This window comes from Misgurnus anguillicaudatus, chromosome 19, assembly GCF_027580225.2.
Source record: "Misgurnus anguillicaudatus chromosome 19, ASM2758022v2, whole genome shotgun sequence".
In the NCBI taxonomy this organism is placed as follows: Eukaryota; Metazoa; Chordata; class Actinopteri; order Cypriniformes; family Cobitidae; genus Misgurnus; species Misgurnus anguillicaudatus.
In genome coordinates this window covers 9,427,915-9,447,179 of record NC_073355.2, presented here as the reverse complement: position 1 = coordinate 9,447,179, position 19,265 = coordinate 9,427,915, and the positions used below count along the sequence as shown (strand labels likewise).

Here is a 19,265-nt window from a genome sequence, read left to right as displayed (position 1 = left end):
TACAGTGTGCCTATTACAAGTCAAATGCAATATTTACAAACACCAACTAAATGTGGCCCAGTACATTGCAGATGCAGTCTTTTATGTACAGAAGAAAATAAAGCTGCATCAAAAGTTTTCATGTTTATGTCTTATTTGTCTTTCTAAACAGCTGATTGGGCAGAGGTCTTAAACACTATACACACTGTATACTGACATGATTCATGTATTTCTCTTCATTAACTGGAATAGAGTGCTGCGGTCATGACATAGTTTCGTCAACCAAAACCCGGAAGCAAGCATTTTGACACTTTCATGTCCATCGTAAATAGGTTTTCTTTTTTTAAATGGGTTTTTGGTTAAATGCATAAATTAAGGTCTGTAAGTAAGTAAGTAAGTTAGTAAGTTTTATTTATATAGCACATTTAAACACAGGAAAGCTGAACAGAGTATAAAAAATAATAATAATAAATAAAAATACAATAAAATTTGAATAAAACAACATGGAAGACAATAAACTAAAATAACAAAGTAGTAAAATTTGATTAAAACGCCTGGGAGAAAAAATACGTTTGCGGCCTCTTCTTAAAAATGATAATAAAAGGTGCAAGGCGAATATCATTTTACAAGATGTAATATAAGTCACAGGTGTGCCTAGAATGTGTCTGTGAAGTTTAAAGTACCCCACAGATCATTTTTATAGCATGTCCAAAATGCCCTTATTTGGGTGGGAGCAAAAACGAGCTGTTTTAATGGCTCTACCTTTAAATGCAAATGAGCTACAGCTCCTCACTATCTTGCCAGTAAAAAAACTAAAAAACACACTTAGAAAAGCTTTTGGGTAAAGTTTCCAGTCAGTGGCAATGGGCGGTGCTTTATCAGTGTGACGTCACATTAACAAGACAATCAAAACAGCATGTCTAATGAGATTGCTTTGGTTTAACAGGAATTAAAAAATGAGGAGAGGGTATTTTTTTCATTGTAGGGTGGTTGTGTTCATACACTGAAAACACACATTTATGTCCAAACACCTTGTAAAGGTGGATTTTGCATAATATGGGCCCTTTAACATGACCTATATGTTTTTCATGTTTGATTGGACTAACACCTCACACTCATGATTTTTACAACTTTATATTCATCAGCGATGCTAACTTGGTTGGCCTACAACAATACGTCATCACTACAATACTCTAACAAGATGCATCTGGTCATGTGATCACAGCATGATGACTCCTCCCCCTAATTTATGTAGAATAAAAATGTTTTCTAAACCAGTGGTTCTCAAACTGGGGGCCAGTTTTATGACACTTTTTTAAAATGCAATTATTTCGTAAATTCTGTATAATTAACCCTTAAAAAATATGGCTACTAACCAACAGAAATATGTTGTATAAGTTTATATATTTTGTTTAATTTAAAAAAATACGGTTATTTAACCCAGTGTTTTTTAACCCAAATTTTACCCACATTTTTGTGTGGGAAAGCAGTACGATCTTGATGTACAGGTCTTAACAACAAATTTGTTCCTACTGAAAGATTAAATAATGTGAAATAATGCAATTGTGTTTTTAATTTACTTATTTTTCACAACTTGTTTCTTTTAATGCATGTAACATTTTGTGAATGGTATGTATTGGTTTTTGGACTATTTCCAAAACAAATTTCCCAGCGATGGGACTAATAAAGTATAAAGTATTGTTATACTTAACAAGTAAAGGTTTTAGGATGTTTTACGTCATACATTTTCTTTGGGGGGCCGCGAAGGGATGCACCGTGCACAAGGGGGGCTGCACGCCGAAAAAGTTTGAGAACCACTGTCCTAGAAACTGCTATGACTGGAGTCTGGATGCGAGTCATATCTTATATTGTTTTCCATTCAAAGTTAGCTTATAACATTAAAGTTTTCTGAGCCAACAACAGTCATAATGTATGACCACTTTAGCATAAACGCTCTTTTAAATGTGAAATGAGATTTTATTCATGAGCTGCGGGTTTGTTGTTGGCCACTCTTTGAAAAGCTTGCACTGCATTTACAAAGCGGTCTGTTATGAACAATACGATTGAATATCTTGTTAAAAACAAAGACTTCTTAAATGTCTGTCGACTGGGCCATTTTTCTGCAAGTTTAAAATAAAATAGCTTTTTGTTCAAGATTTTGTGGAGTTTTTTTATTTTTTATTTTTAATGTTTTCGTAGTACACTTTATCAAAAATATAATATAACGGATTTTTTATAACATGACTAAAAATTACTTATTGCACATTTATTAATTTTTCATCAGATTCACCCATGTGCTTGTTTTTGACATCTTCTGCACATTTGATGGCAGGAACCCCCACAAATCATGAACCCAGAGGGACCTCATTCCTAATCCATGTCTTTTAATAAAGAATTTATTATAAAGACAGCAAACTGTTTACAAACTTAAATAATTGCCATACACTTTCTGTTTTGTTCGGTTTTAACTCTATGTTTTCTGGGGACCCCTTGGAACCTTCTGAGGGACCCCTGGTCTAAACCATGAACACACCAAAGTAGTTCTCAGCCGAATTTGACAACACAATAATACAGTTTTTGACCCTGACGAAAAGCGCATCACCTTCGAACAGATGAAAGACTCCGCTGAGATAGCTGTTGTCCAGGGTTCCTGGTCTCATGGGTTTAGGATGCAACCTGCTAGACTGGAGAAGCAGGATCTCACCGGGGTAGCGAGGTGAAATCCGCAGGACAGAGTGGCTGAAAGAGGTGCTGTTCTCCTTGAAGTGCACCTTGGAGTAGACCGAATAGTATCCTTCCTTCTGTATGATGAGTTTTCCCTCATTTACTTTGTGTTTTACCTTGTACAGTATAGATTCCTGACTGGCGGTCCACAGCACGATATCTGCTGCTGCTCCCGTGTGATCAGGATGTCGACCAGCTATGTAGGAGAGAAGAGGGTCAGCATCATACACAAGTTCAGACGCACATGATGGACTTTAAATGAAAAGGATGATGCAGGAGTACAGGAATCTATACAGTTAAATGCAGGAATGCATTTTAAACAAATTCATGTGAAAAAAAGGAATTTGTTTTGGTTTAAAGGGGTCATACGATGTGATTTTATGTTTTCCTTTGTCTGCGGAGCATTAATAGCTGTTTGTGCAAGATCCGTATAGTCGCAAAGATAAAGGGCTCTTCATACACCTGGCGCAATGCGCGACGCAAGTGTCTTTTGCTACTTACAACTCTGCGCAATTATCATTTTCACGTTTAGCGCCTTGTTGTTTAAATAGCAAATGCACTTGTGCCCAGTTTTGCGCCCATGGGCGTTCTGGTCTGAAAACTAAGTGTGTTCAGGTGCATAGCTATTTTGAAGCAACTAAAATAGACAACCCCATTGACCAACAAAAACCTGCTCTAAAGTCAATGGCGCAATATTGTTTTTGTTATTTAAAGAGCGCATTAGTAATATGCGCCTATAAACGGGACGACAAAAACACTTTTAAATATGAAAGATTAAAGGATTGAATGTAAAAGATTATTATTGAGTCTCTTGGACATAAATGAGGATCGATTATGAGACGTTAGAAGGCACAATTTTGCTTCACCTGTAGCCTGGTAAGTAAATAAATGCTTTGCTTTAAACAAATGCATATATTTTTAAATGCTATCTTACGGATTTCTTGTATAGGATGACTCTGTACCTGTGGATATGATGAGAAACATTTTAAGTAATGCTTTGTAAAAATCCTATGGCGCTGTTCGAGTGCTGAAACGCTTCGGCTCTCCGCACGTTTGTAAATTCTTTATCTCTTGTTTGTATTTTTAGAGTACAAACCTTTTCTTGCATATTTGCAAATTATTTTATGAGATTACAGTGATTATGTAGAATATCAATACATTTACAGCAATTAAAAGCCTGATATTTATACTTCTATGACTGAAAGAAAATAAAGGTTTTAATAAAAAAATGCAATAAAATGAAAACAACACATTTTTCAACGTTATTCTCAAACTGGGGGTCTTCTTCCTCCGCTTAGTTTTTCAGTTTACAAGGTCCGTCATCTAAATAGGGATTAGACATAGCGCCAGCGCAACTGGCTTTTAAAGAGGATGAGAGATAAGACTCTCATTGGTTTATTGCATGTTACGCCCAAAACACACCCCTTACTCATTAGAAAAATAGGAACAACCCTTTTCGACCATGCGCTCGGCGCACAAACCATTTTTCCCGTCGTTAAATTAGCAAAAGTGGCATCGGACACGCCCATTTAGACCGTGTGCTGTGCGCTTTAGACAATGCGCTTAGATCGTTAAAATAGGGCCCAAAGTTTTAAACCGAAAGAGATATTCTTTCTAAAAGTGAAAGCTAATCCATGCCTTCCTAAAATGCCTCATTCACGCATATCTACATGGGAAGATTTGCATAACACCACCCAAATGTATATGCAAAAAAAAAATGACGTAATATTTATTCTCGCTGTAGTATTGTTGCCGCCGCCATGTGCTTTGAGGCTGATCTTCCAAATCTGGTAAGGGTCGTAACATTTCCATCACGCGCTTGAGGTATTCGTCCAATTAAAACACATTGGATACCTGGCCAATCAGAGCAGACTATGCTTTTCAGAACGACAAGCTTTGTAAAAATGTACGCGTTTCAGAAAGGTGGGGCATAGAAGAGCAAAAATAATCAGAAAATAATTTGTTTTTTAACCTTTAACCACATGAACACATAGCATAACACCAAAATACACAAGATAATGTGCTTTTTAGCCACGTCACATGTCCGCTTTATGAATGAATGAATCATATACTTTAAAAAGTAACAACATTGTGTAGCTTCAGCAAACCATGGCTGGGTAAAATATGGGTTAAATAACCACTGGGTTAAATAGCTGTGTGAAATGTTAGTATTTTACCCAACCATGGGTCAAAATAAAACCCAGCATGACTAATTTAAGCCCATCTGTTGGGTTTGTTGATATTTTACCCAACCATGGGTTGAAACAAACCAGCATTTATAGAGTAAATGTTCCTATGTGCGTAATCTACACTCTCAGAAAAAAAGGTACATAAAGGTACAAAAACCTTTTCAAAAAGTACACTTTTGTACCAAAAATGTACATATTTAAAGTTGTACCGTCCCAGTGACAAAAAGGTACAACTTTTGTACCTTTATTTCTGAGAGTGTCGTCCAGTGTCCACAGCCCCATAAGGCACAATCTGTTTTTAACAACCCCATCAACTATAGTACATCATTCACATACTTTCACTTGTATAATGTAGGATGACACTAATAACCATTCAAACCAAAATTACGAGACTCCTTTTCCCACACGAGAACAGACAGCTCAGAACTTACTATTCAGATGTGCCATTGGTTTTGGTGGGTTCATTTGTCCTCTTGGTTTCGCTTTGGAGGTTGTTGCATCTTCCTTTTCTTTGATATGCCAAAAACACATAAAAATAGATTCATGTGCAATCTGATATTGATAATTAGTTAAACAATTAATTATTTAAATTGTGAAAAAATGTTATTCGTTGCATGAATATAAACTTTAAATCTGTGTGACAATGAAAGCAATCTGTACCTTGTTTTCTCATGTCGGTCATTGGAGCATCCGAAAGGGTCTGCAGATGAAAAATGAGCATTATATATTTATGTGTCTTACACTCAATGATTACTCGCAGGTTTCTTTAGCTCAACTGGTTAAACATAACATTTGCAACATCAAGAGCATGGGTTTGATTCCCAGGGAACACATGCATTACAGTATTATAAAGTAAAGTGAATCGGTTTAAGGTCAGACACTTTTTCCTATATTTATCCAATTGACACGTAATTTCTTTGTTCTGCTGAATGTAAAGATATTTGTTATCAAGCAGGAAGCAGGAGCACCATTGACTTCCACACCACAGTAAGAATCAAGAATACTATGGAAGTTAATGGTGCTTTAAACTCTTTGGTTACAAACATTGCCCAAAATATCTTATTTTGTTTTTAGCAGAACAAAGAAATGTATACAGGTCTGTAACAAGTTGAGGGTGAGTAAATGATGACTTTCATTTATGGGTGAACTATCACCCTATACCAGTAATTCTTAAAGTGTGGTCCAAACCCCCCCAGTGGTCCGCCAAAAGATGACATAAACTAGGCAAGTTTTTATACAAAATCATCACTTATTTAAGTCGATTTTTAATGCACTTGCGAAACTGTGATATCAGTTCTTGACATTCTGTTTTAATAACGTAAAAATGGATCGGTGGCTAAACCAAAGAAGAGTCAAAAGAAAATATCAAGCGTCAACTGAAAGCAGATAAAATCCACAGATCTATTAGTTATGTAATGTACTAGTTTTTGTTTCATGTGTAAAATCCCTGTAATTTCAGTGATTTTGGAGATTAAGGGGAAAAAAAATTTTCAGCATTTGTAAATGTTTTTATTTGTAAGTCACTTTTGGTTGTAAGTATGTAAGTATGCTACTCTGCTTTACTACTGAAGGCTACACTACTTTGTTCTAGTGTTGAGCTAGTGAACATTGCTAGTTAGTCACTATGAAACACTTCATTATATTTAACAATAGACTCTCAGACCACGTTTCCTGTTTAATTTGTGTCAGACTGCTACATCAGATTACTGCGTTGCATGTAGGCTATAACCTGTTTCTTGTAATAGCTATAGGTTAGGTGACCACAGTACTGGTGTGGTTTAAGTTTAAGCAGGGCAGTCCAGTTATACTTCTGCAAACCTTAAGTAAAGGGAGGAGCACGTATCTGAGTGTATATTCATTTATTTTTTAATTTATCCAAAGCATACATTTTCATCCGTATGGGATCAACCCCACGACCTTTTGCACTGCTAACACAATGCTGTACTACTGAGCTATACAGGAACATAATCACAATGTGTATGTATTGTATTTTATACCACAGGCCTCTGTCTAGGGGTGCACCGATAAATGCAGATATACACTAATAATACGTGGCCAATAACTATTCTGAATCGCACAGCCGATATTACGCACAACTATATTATGTACAACGGCTTTTAATCAGTAAGTCTAAAATCACTGTTAGTTTGACTCATTTATAACATGCATTTGAAAAAGCAACATTCGTCAAACATAATCATTATACATATTCTTTACTATCATGAAAATACCTGAAAAGGTTTGAAGAACAGCAACATAAATATATCCCTAACCGTGGGTTCACACCAGCCGCGTTTGAGGCGTCAAATTCCCGTCTACCGTGTCTAGTTTGCCGCTTGAACATTTTAAGTTTACTCGCTTCGTTCACGCATGAAAGACGCGAATGAAAATCTAGTCATTAAGACATTCACGCGGAAATTCACGTCATGGGAGTCGCCTTCTGTGACTCCGCTCGCTTTCTGTAATCACGTCACTACTAGAGCAAGCTCCTGATTGATTAACATGGCGCATTTTTCCACCAAAGTTCAAATCTTTCATCTCGCGCGTTTGCCGCAGCACTATCAATTCGCGCCATTCGCACGAACTAGTCATTCGCATCGTCCCAAGCGAGGACGCATCTGATCGCGTCTTTGCATTTACTTTGTATGTAGTCTACTTGCGCAAATCGTTGAACTCGCATCTGGTGTGAACCCAGAGTTATGCTACGTACACATCAAATGCGGAGCATCGCGTTACTCACTATAGATTACTCGCGGTATTTAACTTTGTGTCATGCAAATTTTTCGCTCAAGTGGAATATTTTTAACTTGGGCGAAGACGCGTTTGAGGCGAACAGCGCGTTTTTTCGCTGCAAACGCGCTGCCCATATTGCGTCATCCGCATTGCCCTACACAAGGATGTGTCCGATTGCGTCTTTGCATTGACTTTGTATGTAATCTACGCCGGAAATAAGAAGAGAAGTTGCCCGTCAGTGTGAACTCCTCCCTTTCGTCGTTTGATTTGTCCGATTGCTCTTTCGCAAGGACAAGTGGGTTGGTAGAGTGCGCAAAGCCTGCTGCAGTGCGGGCTTCGCAGAAGACACCATACGGACTCATAGACTAAGCGAGCATGTGCAATTTAAGGCCACAAGGTCGAAAGTCCACATGAAGTGCGTTATTTGGGACAGGGCCATAGCTGCGTGTGTATGGCTCTTCATCTGCAGCGCATATTGAGTTTCTGAACGAGAGCGCCCTCTGGCTTTGGATGTAGCAACATTTCACCGTAATTCATTGAGAAGCATTGCAAGCATCATCGGATGATATATCGGTGCACCCCTACTCCGATCCTTTATTAATAATTCACTGCCACATTGTAAAAAAAACTTTGTTGCCTTAAATTTTTAAGTTTATTCAACTCAGATTTACAAGTCATTTCAACTTAATATTATTTATGTTTAGCAAAAGATTTTTACAGTGTAACCCAGATTTTGTAGCCTAAATAAGTACACTGTTTTGCTGTCTAATGTCTTTATTTCTACTACTGTAGTTGTTTTAGTTATCATTGTAGTTTATTATTTTTGTGGTGAAGTCAAGAGCTCATCTTTTCACTTCATGAGATTTGATTACTAGTGTTGTAGTTCTCGAGACCGGTCTCAAGACCACTTTTTAAAGGTCTTGGTCTCGTCTTGGAATCGACTGCATTTTTACTCGGTCTCGTCTCGGTTGAATTTTAATTCAAGACTGGTCAAGACCACAACTGATGGCACATCACAAATGTATTTTTTATCATTAATATTATGCAGTTTATTCAGGTTTGGTATATGATGTTGGGATTGTTTAAGCATTGTTTACGTTTCTCACAATGACAATTTTTCTAATTTTATTACTAAAAACACCTGCATTGTGTTAATGGCAAACCATGGAAAGGCAGTTCAGAATAAATGGTTAAATTTTATCAACTTGATGGCATACACACACACACACACAAACACGCACGCGCACACATTCTGATTTCCATGTTTTGTGGGGACATTCCATAGACGTAATACATTTTATACTGCACAAACTGTATATTCTATTCCCCTTACCTACCCCATTCCCTAACCCCAACCATCACAAAACCCTTCTGCTACTTCAAATTTTCAAGAAACATCAATTTGTTTGATTTATAAGCATGTTTCCTCATGGGGGACATCAAAATGTCCCCACAAGGTCACAAAAATACTGGTATTCCTCTTAGTACAATTAGTCCCCACAACGTGATAATTACCAGGTACACACACACACACATGCACACACAGACAAGAAGTGCCTAATCATATACATATTCCACATTTTATCATAAGTGTTTTAATGCAGTGACTTGCACTGGTCTTGGTCTTGACACGGTCTTGGCCTGTCTTGGTCTTGACTTGGTCTCGACCCTTTAAAGTCTTGGTCTTGTCTCGGTCTCGGCCCGTCTTGGGCATGACTTGGTCTCGGTTTAGGTGGTCTTGACTACAACACTATTGATTACTGTCATCACCATTATTAAGACTTATGTGTTGAGGTCTCTGTGTGAAGTTTGGCACAGTTGCAGATTTCTCTTAACATTACAAATTGTTTAAAACTATGTTAAAATAAGACGTGTGTGTGTGTGTGTGTGTGTGTGTGTGTGTGTGTGTGTGTGTGTGTGTGTGTGTGTGTGTGTGTGTGTGTGTTTGTGTGTGTGTGTGTGTGAAATAAAGTTTCTGATATTGTTAACTGACCATTTGTAGAACATGAAATATTTAGTTAATCTAACAAGGATATATGGGTATTGCTGGAAGGAACGAGATTTAAATCACATGTTCAGCAATCTTTAGTAGATTTAACTTAAATTTACTTGTTTGTTTAACAAGGCAAAATTTAGGGGCAGCGAGTTACCCTATGTTTTTTAAGTTGAATCAACTTACAGCGTTGTGCCGCATCACCACCTTGGGTGAGCATTATTTTCGAATAATTCAAAGGCTTGTCGTCAATTATTACGTATTGTATTGTGTTTAAAATTGCTTCCCTAAACAGTTAGTATTAAAACTCTGTAGGACAAAAGTAACTTTGTATTGCACTTCTCATACATTTGCTTCCCTAAGACAAATTGCTTAATAATTTTCCTCATTTTTGTAAGTTGCTTTACAAAAAACGTGTCTGCCAAATGCCTAAATGTAATTTTTTTACAATATGCATTTAAATCACATGATGATATGATCAGCATAACAATTTGAGATACTACACTGAGTTCACTTCAATAAGTAACTAAATATCATGATGTCTTGTCGTATTTTCACTTTATATCATAACGTAACTACCTTTTAAACCCTTTCTTCTATCATTTACCAATTTTTACTTATTTTTCAGTTTTGCCTAATATTAACTTTCCATTTTTATATATTCTATATTTTTATATTCATATTTTATCTGCAATACATCAGGTGCCCCACACCCAACTAACATAACCTACTTTTGCCACAATGTGAAAGGAAGCAGTTTCACATCTCAAAATGCTATCAAAGATAAGCAAACCAGAAACCCACCCTGAAAAACAAAACTGATGGACTGATAGTGTCGATACTGAATAAAGTGTTAGCAGAAAAGCCATTCAAATGCAGGAACACTTCTGAAAGTTGACAGAATGATACTTACATTTTCTTTGGATATGTAAAGATTGTAGATTAAACATGCCTCCACCAGCATGCCAAACAGAGCGACAGAGACCAGTATCACCAGCAGTGTCTGGACCACCCCGCTCCTTTGCCTACGGCCAGGCTTGGGGGGCAGCGGAGGGGGTCTCGTGCCACCGTCCACCGTGAAAATTGAGGGATACTTAACACCACCCTGAACCATGTCCAGGCTGTCTCGACCCGTAAAAGAGATGACAACTCAACATCCAGATGAGAAGATGCTGTTTCGCGCCGTGTGAAGACCCACTGTATGCACAAAGAAAGAGAGAAAGAGCGAGACCCAATCTAAAACTGAGAGATAACCATCACTCATAAAGCACTCAGGTGGGCGGACGGTTCAGGTAAACTAAAGAGAAAAAAATTCTTAGTCCATCTCACAAGCTGCTTGCTTTGAGAAAAATGTTGTAAAAATGTTTTAGAGAATTTCCAACTTCCCAAAAGAGAGAGTTAGACTATAAAAAAAGAGCAGAGATGTTGTCTTCCACATTCATAGTAAGGCAAAGGGTCCAGTTTAGATTGTAAGTGGGTTTAGTGGAATTTAAACGAATTGGAACCAAAGACGAGGAGGACGTTAAAAAGTTCGCAGGATGTACAAATACCCGCAGAAGTAGAAACTACAGCATATTTATGGCCATGCAACAAGCCCTCCGATTCACACCTTCCTCTGTATCACCTCTCTTTCACCACTTCCCCCCCTTACATAGCACATGCTCACAAATTCACTATATTAGTGAACACCTCTCACAAACTTTAACAGGTTTATCATACCAGGTCAATGTTCATTTCTATCTTTAAACCTCACACAAACGTGATCAAAAAACATAAGTTTAAGTATAGCCAGACTTGTACACACTCCCTTTGTCTTTATTAAGCAGAGTCTACTATGAGCTTGATTGCGTGGTAAATACATTCGCTGGCATGCTGGGCATCGGTCCATAATCTAAAATATTTTTGTATTTTTATTACTTAGAAATTTATAAGCCATGATGCATATTTAAAAAAATATTACAATTATTTTTAGTAGCAAAAGGTTATTGATATTTTTCTGCATTCACATGAAGTTAATACTTCAACTTTTGAAATAAAGTACTGTATTTTTAGACTGGCTCAGCTATGAAAGGGCCTACAGGAATAGGATCAAATCCATCCCACAAAACATTCATATATTAAAGTGACATTCCACTTTTTTCAAAATATGCTCATTTTCCAGCTCCCCTAGAGTAAAATATTTAAATTCTTACCCTTTTGAAATCCATTCAGCTGATCTCCGGGTAGGGTGGGCCATTTGTGCCAGTTCCGCCGGACACGTCCCGAACATGTTTTCGGGTGCGTTCTCCGGAAGTCGCGTTGCTCGACCGCATACGTCATCGAGGTTCGCACATTTCAGTTAAAATTAGAAAATTAAGATTGTAATTTCATTCTTACCTTGAAATGTAACGGTTGCTTTTCTGAAATTAAACCCGAAATATTAAACCTTGATGATGTATGCGGTCGACCAACGCGACTTCCGGAGAACGAACCTGAAAACATGTTCGGGACGTGTCCGGCGGAACTGGCGCGAATGGCCGCCCTATCTCCGGGTCTGGCGCTAGCACTTTGAGCATAACTTAGCATAATCCATTAAATCTGATTAGACCATTAGCATCGCGCTAAAAAATAACTTAAGAGTTTCGATATTTTTCCTATTTAAAACTTGACTCCTCTGTAGTTACATCGTGTACTAAGAAAATTAAAAGTTGTGATTTTCTAGGCAGATATGGTTAGAACTATACTCTCATTCTGGTGTAATAACAAGGACTTTGCTGATGTAACATCCCAGACAGCAGACGACTCTGGGCCGGATCCGCTCCGGATCTGTGCCGAAGTCAACAGCTCTGGCGCTGATCCGGAGCGGATCCGGCCCAGAGTCGTTTGCTGTCTGGGATGGCTGCAGCAGGTGTAGTGATAATATGCACTGCCCGAAAATAGTCCCCTGTCATTGAAATTTAAAAAAAGGGACTATACGGGCAGTGCGTAATATCACTACTACAGTTACTTCAAATACATACTGTACTGTTTGTAATCAACTGTTTGCCAAGTAATATTAGCTAATCCAAGCTCTCCATAATAGCTTGTTTTTAAAATAAGTATCTTACACTTATCAAGCCAGCATTCATTTGATCAAAAATACAAAAAACAGTAATATTGTGGCATAAATAAATGATATTTAAAGTATATTAAAATAGAAAACTATTATCAGGACGAGATATCTGAGGACATCTGAGCATTTGATTAATCTAAAATCTACCAATTTTAGCAGACTACCCTTTATATTGATCTAAAATACCGTTTTGGTCAAAATGGCAAAGATGAAAGAGGAAGGGAGGAGATGGGAGGATGAGATAATTCAAATGTTTAACTCTAGGTGAGCTGGAAATATTTTCAAAAAAACTGGACTGTCTACACAATCAGAACTCGATACATATTTCTGAAGGAGGGACTTCACAGAACTAGGAAGACATCAGCCTGTTTTGAGGACAGTGAAAACAGCGCTATACAGATAAGTCAATTGTATGAAAAATACCGCGGTTTTTTTACACGTGAAACATGAACATGTGTTATATTGGCCACTATAAACACAATCAAAGCTTCAAAAATACAGAAAGAACGGGAGCTTTAAATACCTGCCTGCTGCAGACGCTTCGAAGGGATTTATGATAAAAGAGACGATCACGTTTGCCAGATACTCGCTTATGTGTAATCAGAGTTTACTGTTAAGTTAGTGTCTTGCGAGTACGTGAGCATCTCTTTTATCATAAACCCTTTCAACGCATGTGCAGCATGGTTCAATGACACCCCGAACACATATTTTGAATTTACAACCCTTGGAAGAGAAGTCACTAGTCGCCACCAGTTGCAATGTCTCTTTTAAAAGATAATTTTTAAAGCAATAATGTTTGTCTCTCTTTTGCCAACTCCAATTGAAACAGATTACACACTGTGATGTGGCATTACACATCAACATGACATCAGAAAAATTTTGAACAAGTAATATGTCTGTATTGTAAATATTGCTGCCGTTGATGTCTTACCTATTTAGAGGAAAAAAGTAATCTCTGCTCCAGTGTTTAACCACTTTCAGATGTTAAAAACCGTCGTTGTTATTAACTCCTGTGGCACGAGCTCTGTTAAGGTTCCCCTTTTTGGAGACTCTCAACAGTTTGAGATTTCATTGTTTCAACAGCAGATGATTCCCTAGACCCGGGTTTGAAACTTTGAAATGAACCTTTTCACTCACCAGCCAATTTGGCTACTCGGCCATTCATTACTAGCTTATACTTATTATGTATTTTATGATTATTTATTATTTAAATAAAATCTGAATTTTGTATTATTCAAACAAAATTATCTCATCCTGCCATCTCCTCCCTTCCTCTTTCATCTTTGCCATTTTGACCAAAACTGTATTTTAGATCAATTTAAAGGGTAGTCTGCTAAAATTGGTAGATTTTAGATTAACCAAATGCTCAGATGTCCCCAGTTATCTCGTCCTGATAATGGTTTTCTATTTTAATATAATTTAAATATAATTTATTTATGCCACAATATTACTGTTTTTTGTATTTTTGATCAAATGAATGCGGGCTTGATAAGTGTAAGATACTTATTTTAAAAACAAGCTATTATGGAGAGCTTGGATTAGCTAATATTACTTGGCAAACAGTTCATTACAAACAGGACAGTATGTATTTAAGTAACTAGTATTCATCTGTAAAGGAGCACAACAGTACTTTAAACAGTATATCATATATGTAATCAGAAAAGGGTGTTCCGTTTTTTTCGCCACAGCATGAACGTTTCGAAAGAGAAGTTTTATTCGGTCTGCAGTAATAGTGATGACTTCAGCATTTTACTGCAACGTTGTTTTTAATAGACATTAACTTTGCTTGTCTTGTTGCTAAGGTCTGTAGATGACTTTTAGCTTTCAACTTGAAGCTGTTCATTTCAACAACAAACTTATTTGTTTGGTGTTTTTTACTACACATATATCAGTATGCCATTTTGTATTAAAACTTTTGCTTTTCTTTATTCTTTGTTGTTTGGGGCGACTTTCCTTTTTTACGCTGGGGTTAGTAATACGTAGTGACGGGTCTGTTCAAGTAATGCTGGGTACACACCAAAAGATTTTTTACATCTTATAAGATTTTTAAAATGTGATAGACCACAAACATGAATCATGATGTGTGGTGTGACATGATGTGTCAAAGACAGCACACACCACACACAAACAGATTTTCATTCAGAGTCTCGACTATGAACACAGGAAATCTCCCAAAATCTTGCGAGACTTCAGAATACGCATGGCGGACGATATGTAGGAAGAAATTTCAATGAGAGTGTTTGGAATGATTTTCACAGAAAATTTAAGAGGATTAAAGAAAAGGCTTTGGATGAAGTCATGGAGACAGCGGGAACATGGTCTGTACAAGTTCACTTTGCATGAACTTCACTTTGTGCTGCGCCATGACTACTTCCATCTTCCATCATCTCGCTTTTTGATTGGATATTGTTTCGGTTCACGTGATAATCTCAAGAGCGAGCGCATGTTTGTCCTCAGGGTTCCCCCCACACATCAGGATTTCTGTTCGTAAATATTCAATATGTTGAATATTTACGATTCGCGATCGGGGCAGCTTCGATGTTCTTCCGATCAGGTTCGGACACTCTTAATACACCTCACATCAAGGAAAAATCTGATAAGATAATCTGTAGAACCATCAAGATAATCAGTACATAGCTTGGATTGTCAGAAGGGGGGAATCGGCCCAAAATCAGCCCGATTATATTTTGGTGTGTACCCAGTATGAGGCAGAAATGCACAGATGCAGTGCAATAATGCTGTAAGAGTATTTGGGTGATTCTCACGAAACCATTGAAACACCACGGCACTAATGATTTTAGCTTTAAAATGTGTAATATAGTAACATTAAAAAGCATCAGAATTAACACAATACTGTGTTCTACCTTGCACAATGTGTGATTTCAACATAAGAATTTATAATTGTACATTTTATCTAATTTTCTGCTGAAATTCTCATTACCGCAATGTGTCCGGCTGTGTTTGAACATGCGTTATGTTGTAATTTAATCAAATTAACACAAAAATATTAAGAAAAAAAATTAATGGATGTTTTGCTAGATGACAGAAAAAATATTTACTGAATATTCATGTATAATAATAATGAAGAAAAATGAGGAAAATGATGTGTCCATGCCTGATGTTCTCATCCTCCGCAACACTTTTTGAGAACAGTTTAAGCACACATACAGAATTTTAATAAAGTTTGATTTTGAGTGACCAAGCACATGGACCAGTTACTTCAAGATGGCTACCAGGTAAGATCATTTTTTTACAGTTAATTTGAAATATTGTCTTGTCAGAATGCTTACACGACATTTTGATTATCATTACCGCAACAGATGCTTATTAAATGTTAATTTAATTAATAGAAGCATAATACTTTGATTTTAAATGCATGTGCAGAATCTCCAAATTATGTTTTTTCAGGTTTGTCTTGTCATTTTGAAAATATGTCAGTGTTGATATTTTCTGACTGTTGCGGTAATGAGATTTTTTAGGACAAATTTTTTAAATTATGTTACAAAAAGTGTTAAATGATAAGTTAAAGTTTTTAAATTAATGTTCCCATTTACTCCAGACTTTGTTTTTCAATGTCTGGTGGGAAAAAAAGTAAATTTAAGCAATTTTTAAATTTTCATGCTTGACATTTTTAAAACCAAGTTTTCATGAGAATCACCCATTTGTGCATTTGTGCTTATATTGTGCAGATTTGGCTTGGATATATATATATATATATATATTTAAGCAATATCGCTCGAGTAGGAGTGTGATATAGCTCTATATCATCACGGCTGTGATTAGGCCAGAGGCACGAGGCCGCAGGCCGAGTGCCGGAGGCAATCACAGCCGTGATGATATAGAGCTATATCACACGACTCCGAGAGCGATATTGCTTTTATACAACAGTTCGACGGCGCACGTTTGAAAAACGAAAACTAGAAAACAACAACGGAGTTATTTTAAAAGCCTCTTTGTTTGAGAACTACTTCTTCCGCCACGGATTTGAGGGCGGCCAGAATGACAGGTAAAACTTTCGGCTGCTTTGAAGCTCATAACAACTCAATGGACAGAAAAGCCGTTACTTTATATTACCGTTTCTTGGTCACAAAGTGTAGTTTTAAGATTAGTTCAGTCGAGAATGTATATGTATTATATTTAAATCTGCAGTCGATTAGTAAAGATAGCGCCTGTTTGAACGTTTGCTTAGTGAGATTCGGTACGAATGAGAACCAAAGCATGAGCGGACATCAGTGTTCACTCGCCCCGCTGACCACCGCCCTCTCTGGGCTACATTTCTGACAGAGATACCCTGGCTCTCATGTTGGCCTTGTTTGTTTATGATCGTCAAAATGAGATCAAATCAGCAGTATTTGGTGTCATGATCAAACTATTATTTGTTTTTTAATTCATATTTAGTGTCTTTTGTGTTGTTATTGTTTTGGCGCGAGGTAAAAGTTAATAAAACTATTTGTATAACGTTACTATTGCTTTCTCATTTATTCTTAACGTGATACGAGCACTCGATTATTATTATTAAACTTTGTTCTTGTCAGTACTATATAAAACTGTTTTTTATAAGTGTCAGAGATATGTTTTTGCATGCTGCTTATAAATATACCAGTGGCGATATCTCATAACATGTTTTAATAGTCAGGTTACGATAAAGTAAATGATCAATGTCCACATTTAAAAGCTGCGGTGCTTACCTGCAGTTCCACGGTGTTTTCGTGTTCTGATAAGAAATATAGCTCCAGAAAAAAAACGAGTGTTTATATTCCTCTTTCCAAGTGTTAATCGTCCACACGATGTGACAAGACATTTCTCCCATTAACTGTAACGTAACATCCAAGAGCGCTGATCTTTGACGGAATAATAACTTCTGATTGGGGATTCAGACTGATTTATGAGCCAACTAATGAGACACACGGAGCGTGATTCAAACAGCGCGTCTGTGTTTTTCCATTCAGAGATGAGCCTGCTTAGGACCTCCATTCACTAGGTGGCGGAATAATACGAAAGGTGAAGCGGTTACAGTGCTGTTATCAGCACAATATCGTATGGCTCTTAGCCAATCAGATTCGAGAACCAGAAAGAACTGTTGTATAAATTTATATATATAAACACTAAATTAGTGCTCCAGCCACTTTTTTGGCGTACACACACGCATAGAATTGTGGGACAAGGTCGGAGCGATGGTGAGTGGGCAGCGCTCCGTCATGTGGTGCTTTCGCACCGAGTTCGATTCCCGACTCGTGGTCATTTGCTGATCCCATCCTCCTCTCTCCTCCCTGTACTTCCCTGTCCTCTCCTTAATCCCTGTCCAAATAAAGGCAAAATGGCCAAAAAATATAACTTTAAAAAATAAAGAATTGTGGGACAAGACGATGAAGGTATCTCAGGAGACAGGAACTAAACCAAACATTCGATTCAGATGTGCCTTCATGCCTTAGAATGCACCATTTTAGAGATTTCGGATGCAGCCAATGTTACCCGCCACAGCTGATTTTTACCTGCATTTGGCAGGTTAGTGGTGTTAATTTCGAACCCTGGTAAGGACCATAGACTGTAAAAATATGGAAATAGTGTATAATGGTTTGTGAAGATCATTTTTAAAGCCAATAGTAGGTGGTGCCTGCCGTAACCATCTTGGCCGTGCGTCACAGCGCATCACTCGCAGATAACCCAAAAATGGGTAAAGAGGCGGGACGTGGGTGAAGCTAAGGTGAAACCACGCCCCCCTAGCTCGACGGTAGTGACGGCAGTGGCAGTTTACCCGTCACTCAACTGGCCATGCCCATAATTATGCAGAACTTTAAGGCTTAATATAATTTAAACAGACGAGTAAGAAAAAAATGCATCCCCCTCACAGTTGTCATGAAGGGCAAAATTTGCTATATATCGTAGAGCAGTGGTTCTCAACTCCAGTCCTCGGGCCCCCCTCCCAGAATGTTTTAGATGTTTCCTTATATGAAACAATCCACTCATTAGGCTCCTTCTAGAATGTTTGAAACTTTTCCTTAATTAACACACTTACAAGCTGATGAACTGAATCAGGTGTTTTATATATGGAGACATCTAAAATGTTCTGGGAGGGGGGGGCACGAGGACTGGAGTTGAGAACCACTGATGTAGACCAAATTCACTTTTTGTACCAGACTGTAAACATATTATTTTCTACTGTAAAGTTGGGCATTTTAACATGAGGGTCTATGAAAAGTTACGGCCAGTCAATGAATTGCAGTTAAAGTCACTTCTGTGTTGGCTTCATCAGAGAGATCAGAAGGAACAAGTTTAAACTCTTTGATGGAAGCTACAAACTCTTTATCATCCACAGCAGCAAACCTGTGCATTATAGTAGCCAGGTGCTTGTCTTTCTTTTTACGAATGTGACACAATCACGCAATAACTTTAAAAAGTTTAAAGCTCACGTAACACACGCTGTTTCTGCATTTCTGATATTAATCTGGAGTACCTATAGAGTAGTATGACATCCTTTATATCTCCGAAGAGTCTTTAGTTTAATCAGATTTATAAAAGAAAGATTAGCTTTACTGAATCTTTCCGATAACGTACG

At 37.4% G+C, this 19,265-nt stretch overlaps 1 protein-coding gene across 3 annotated transcripts in view; it reads right to left on the bottom strand.

Moving 5' to 3' along the window:
• Nucleotides 1-338: 338 nt before the first annotated feature.
• tnfsf14 (TNF superfamily member 14) overlaps nt 339-19,265 on the bottom strand; it is a 31,311-nt gene continuing 12,384 nt past the window's right edge. The window contains exons 1-5 of one of the 3 annotated variants that reach the window (XM_055186516.2): nt 13,641-13,776; nt 10,532-10,815; nt 5,553-5,592; nt 5,324-5,401; nt 339-2,899 (exon numbers count right to left, since the gene is read on the bottom strand). In XM_055186516.2, the coding sequence (XP_055042491.2) occupies nt 2,496-2,899; nt 5,324-5,401; nt 5,553-5,592; nt 10,532-10,732 (723 nt within the window). In that variant the 5' untranslated portion in view covers nt 10,733-10,815; nt 13,641-13,776 and the 3' untranslated portion in view covers nt 339-2,495. Of the gene's footprint in view, nt 2,900-5,323; nt 5,402-5,552; nt 5,593-10,531; nt 11,698-13,640; nt 13,777-19,265 lie in introns of those variants that run through there. The other 2 variants (XM_055186524.2, XM_055186511.2) reach the window with 2 other exon arrangements.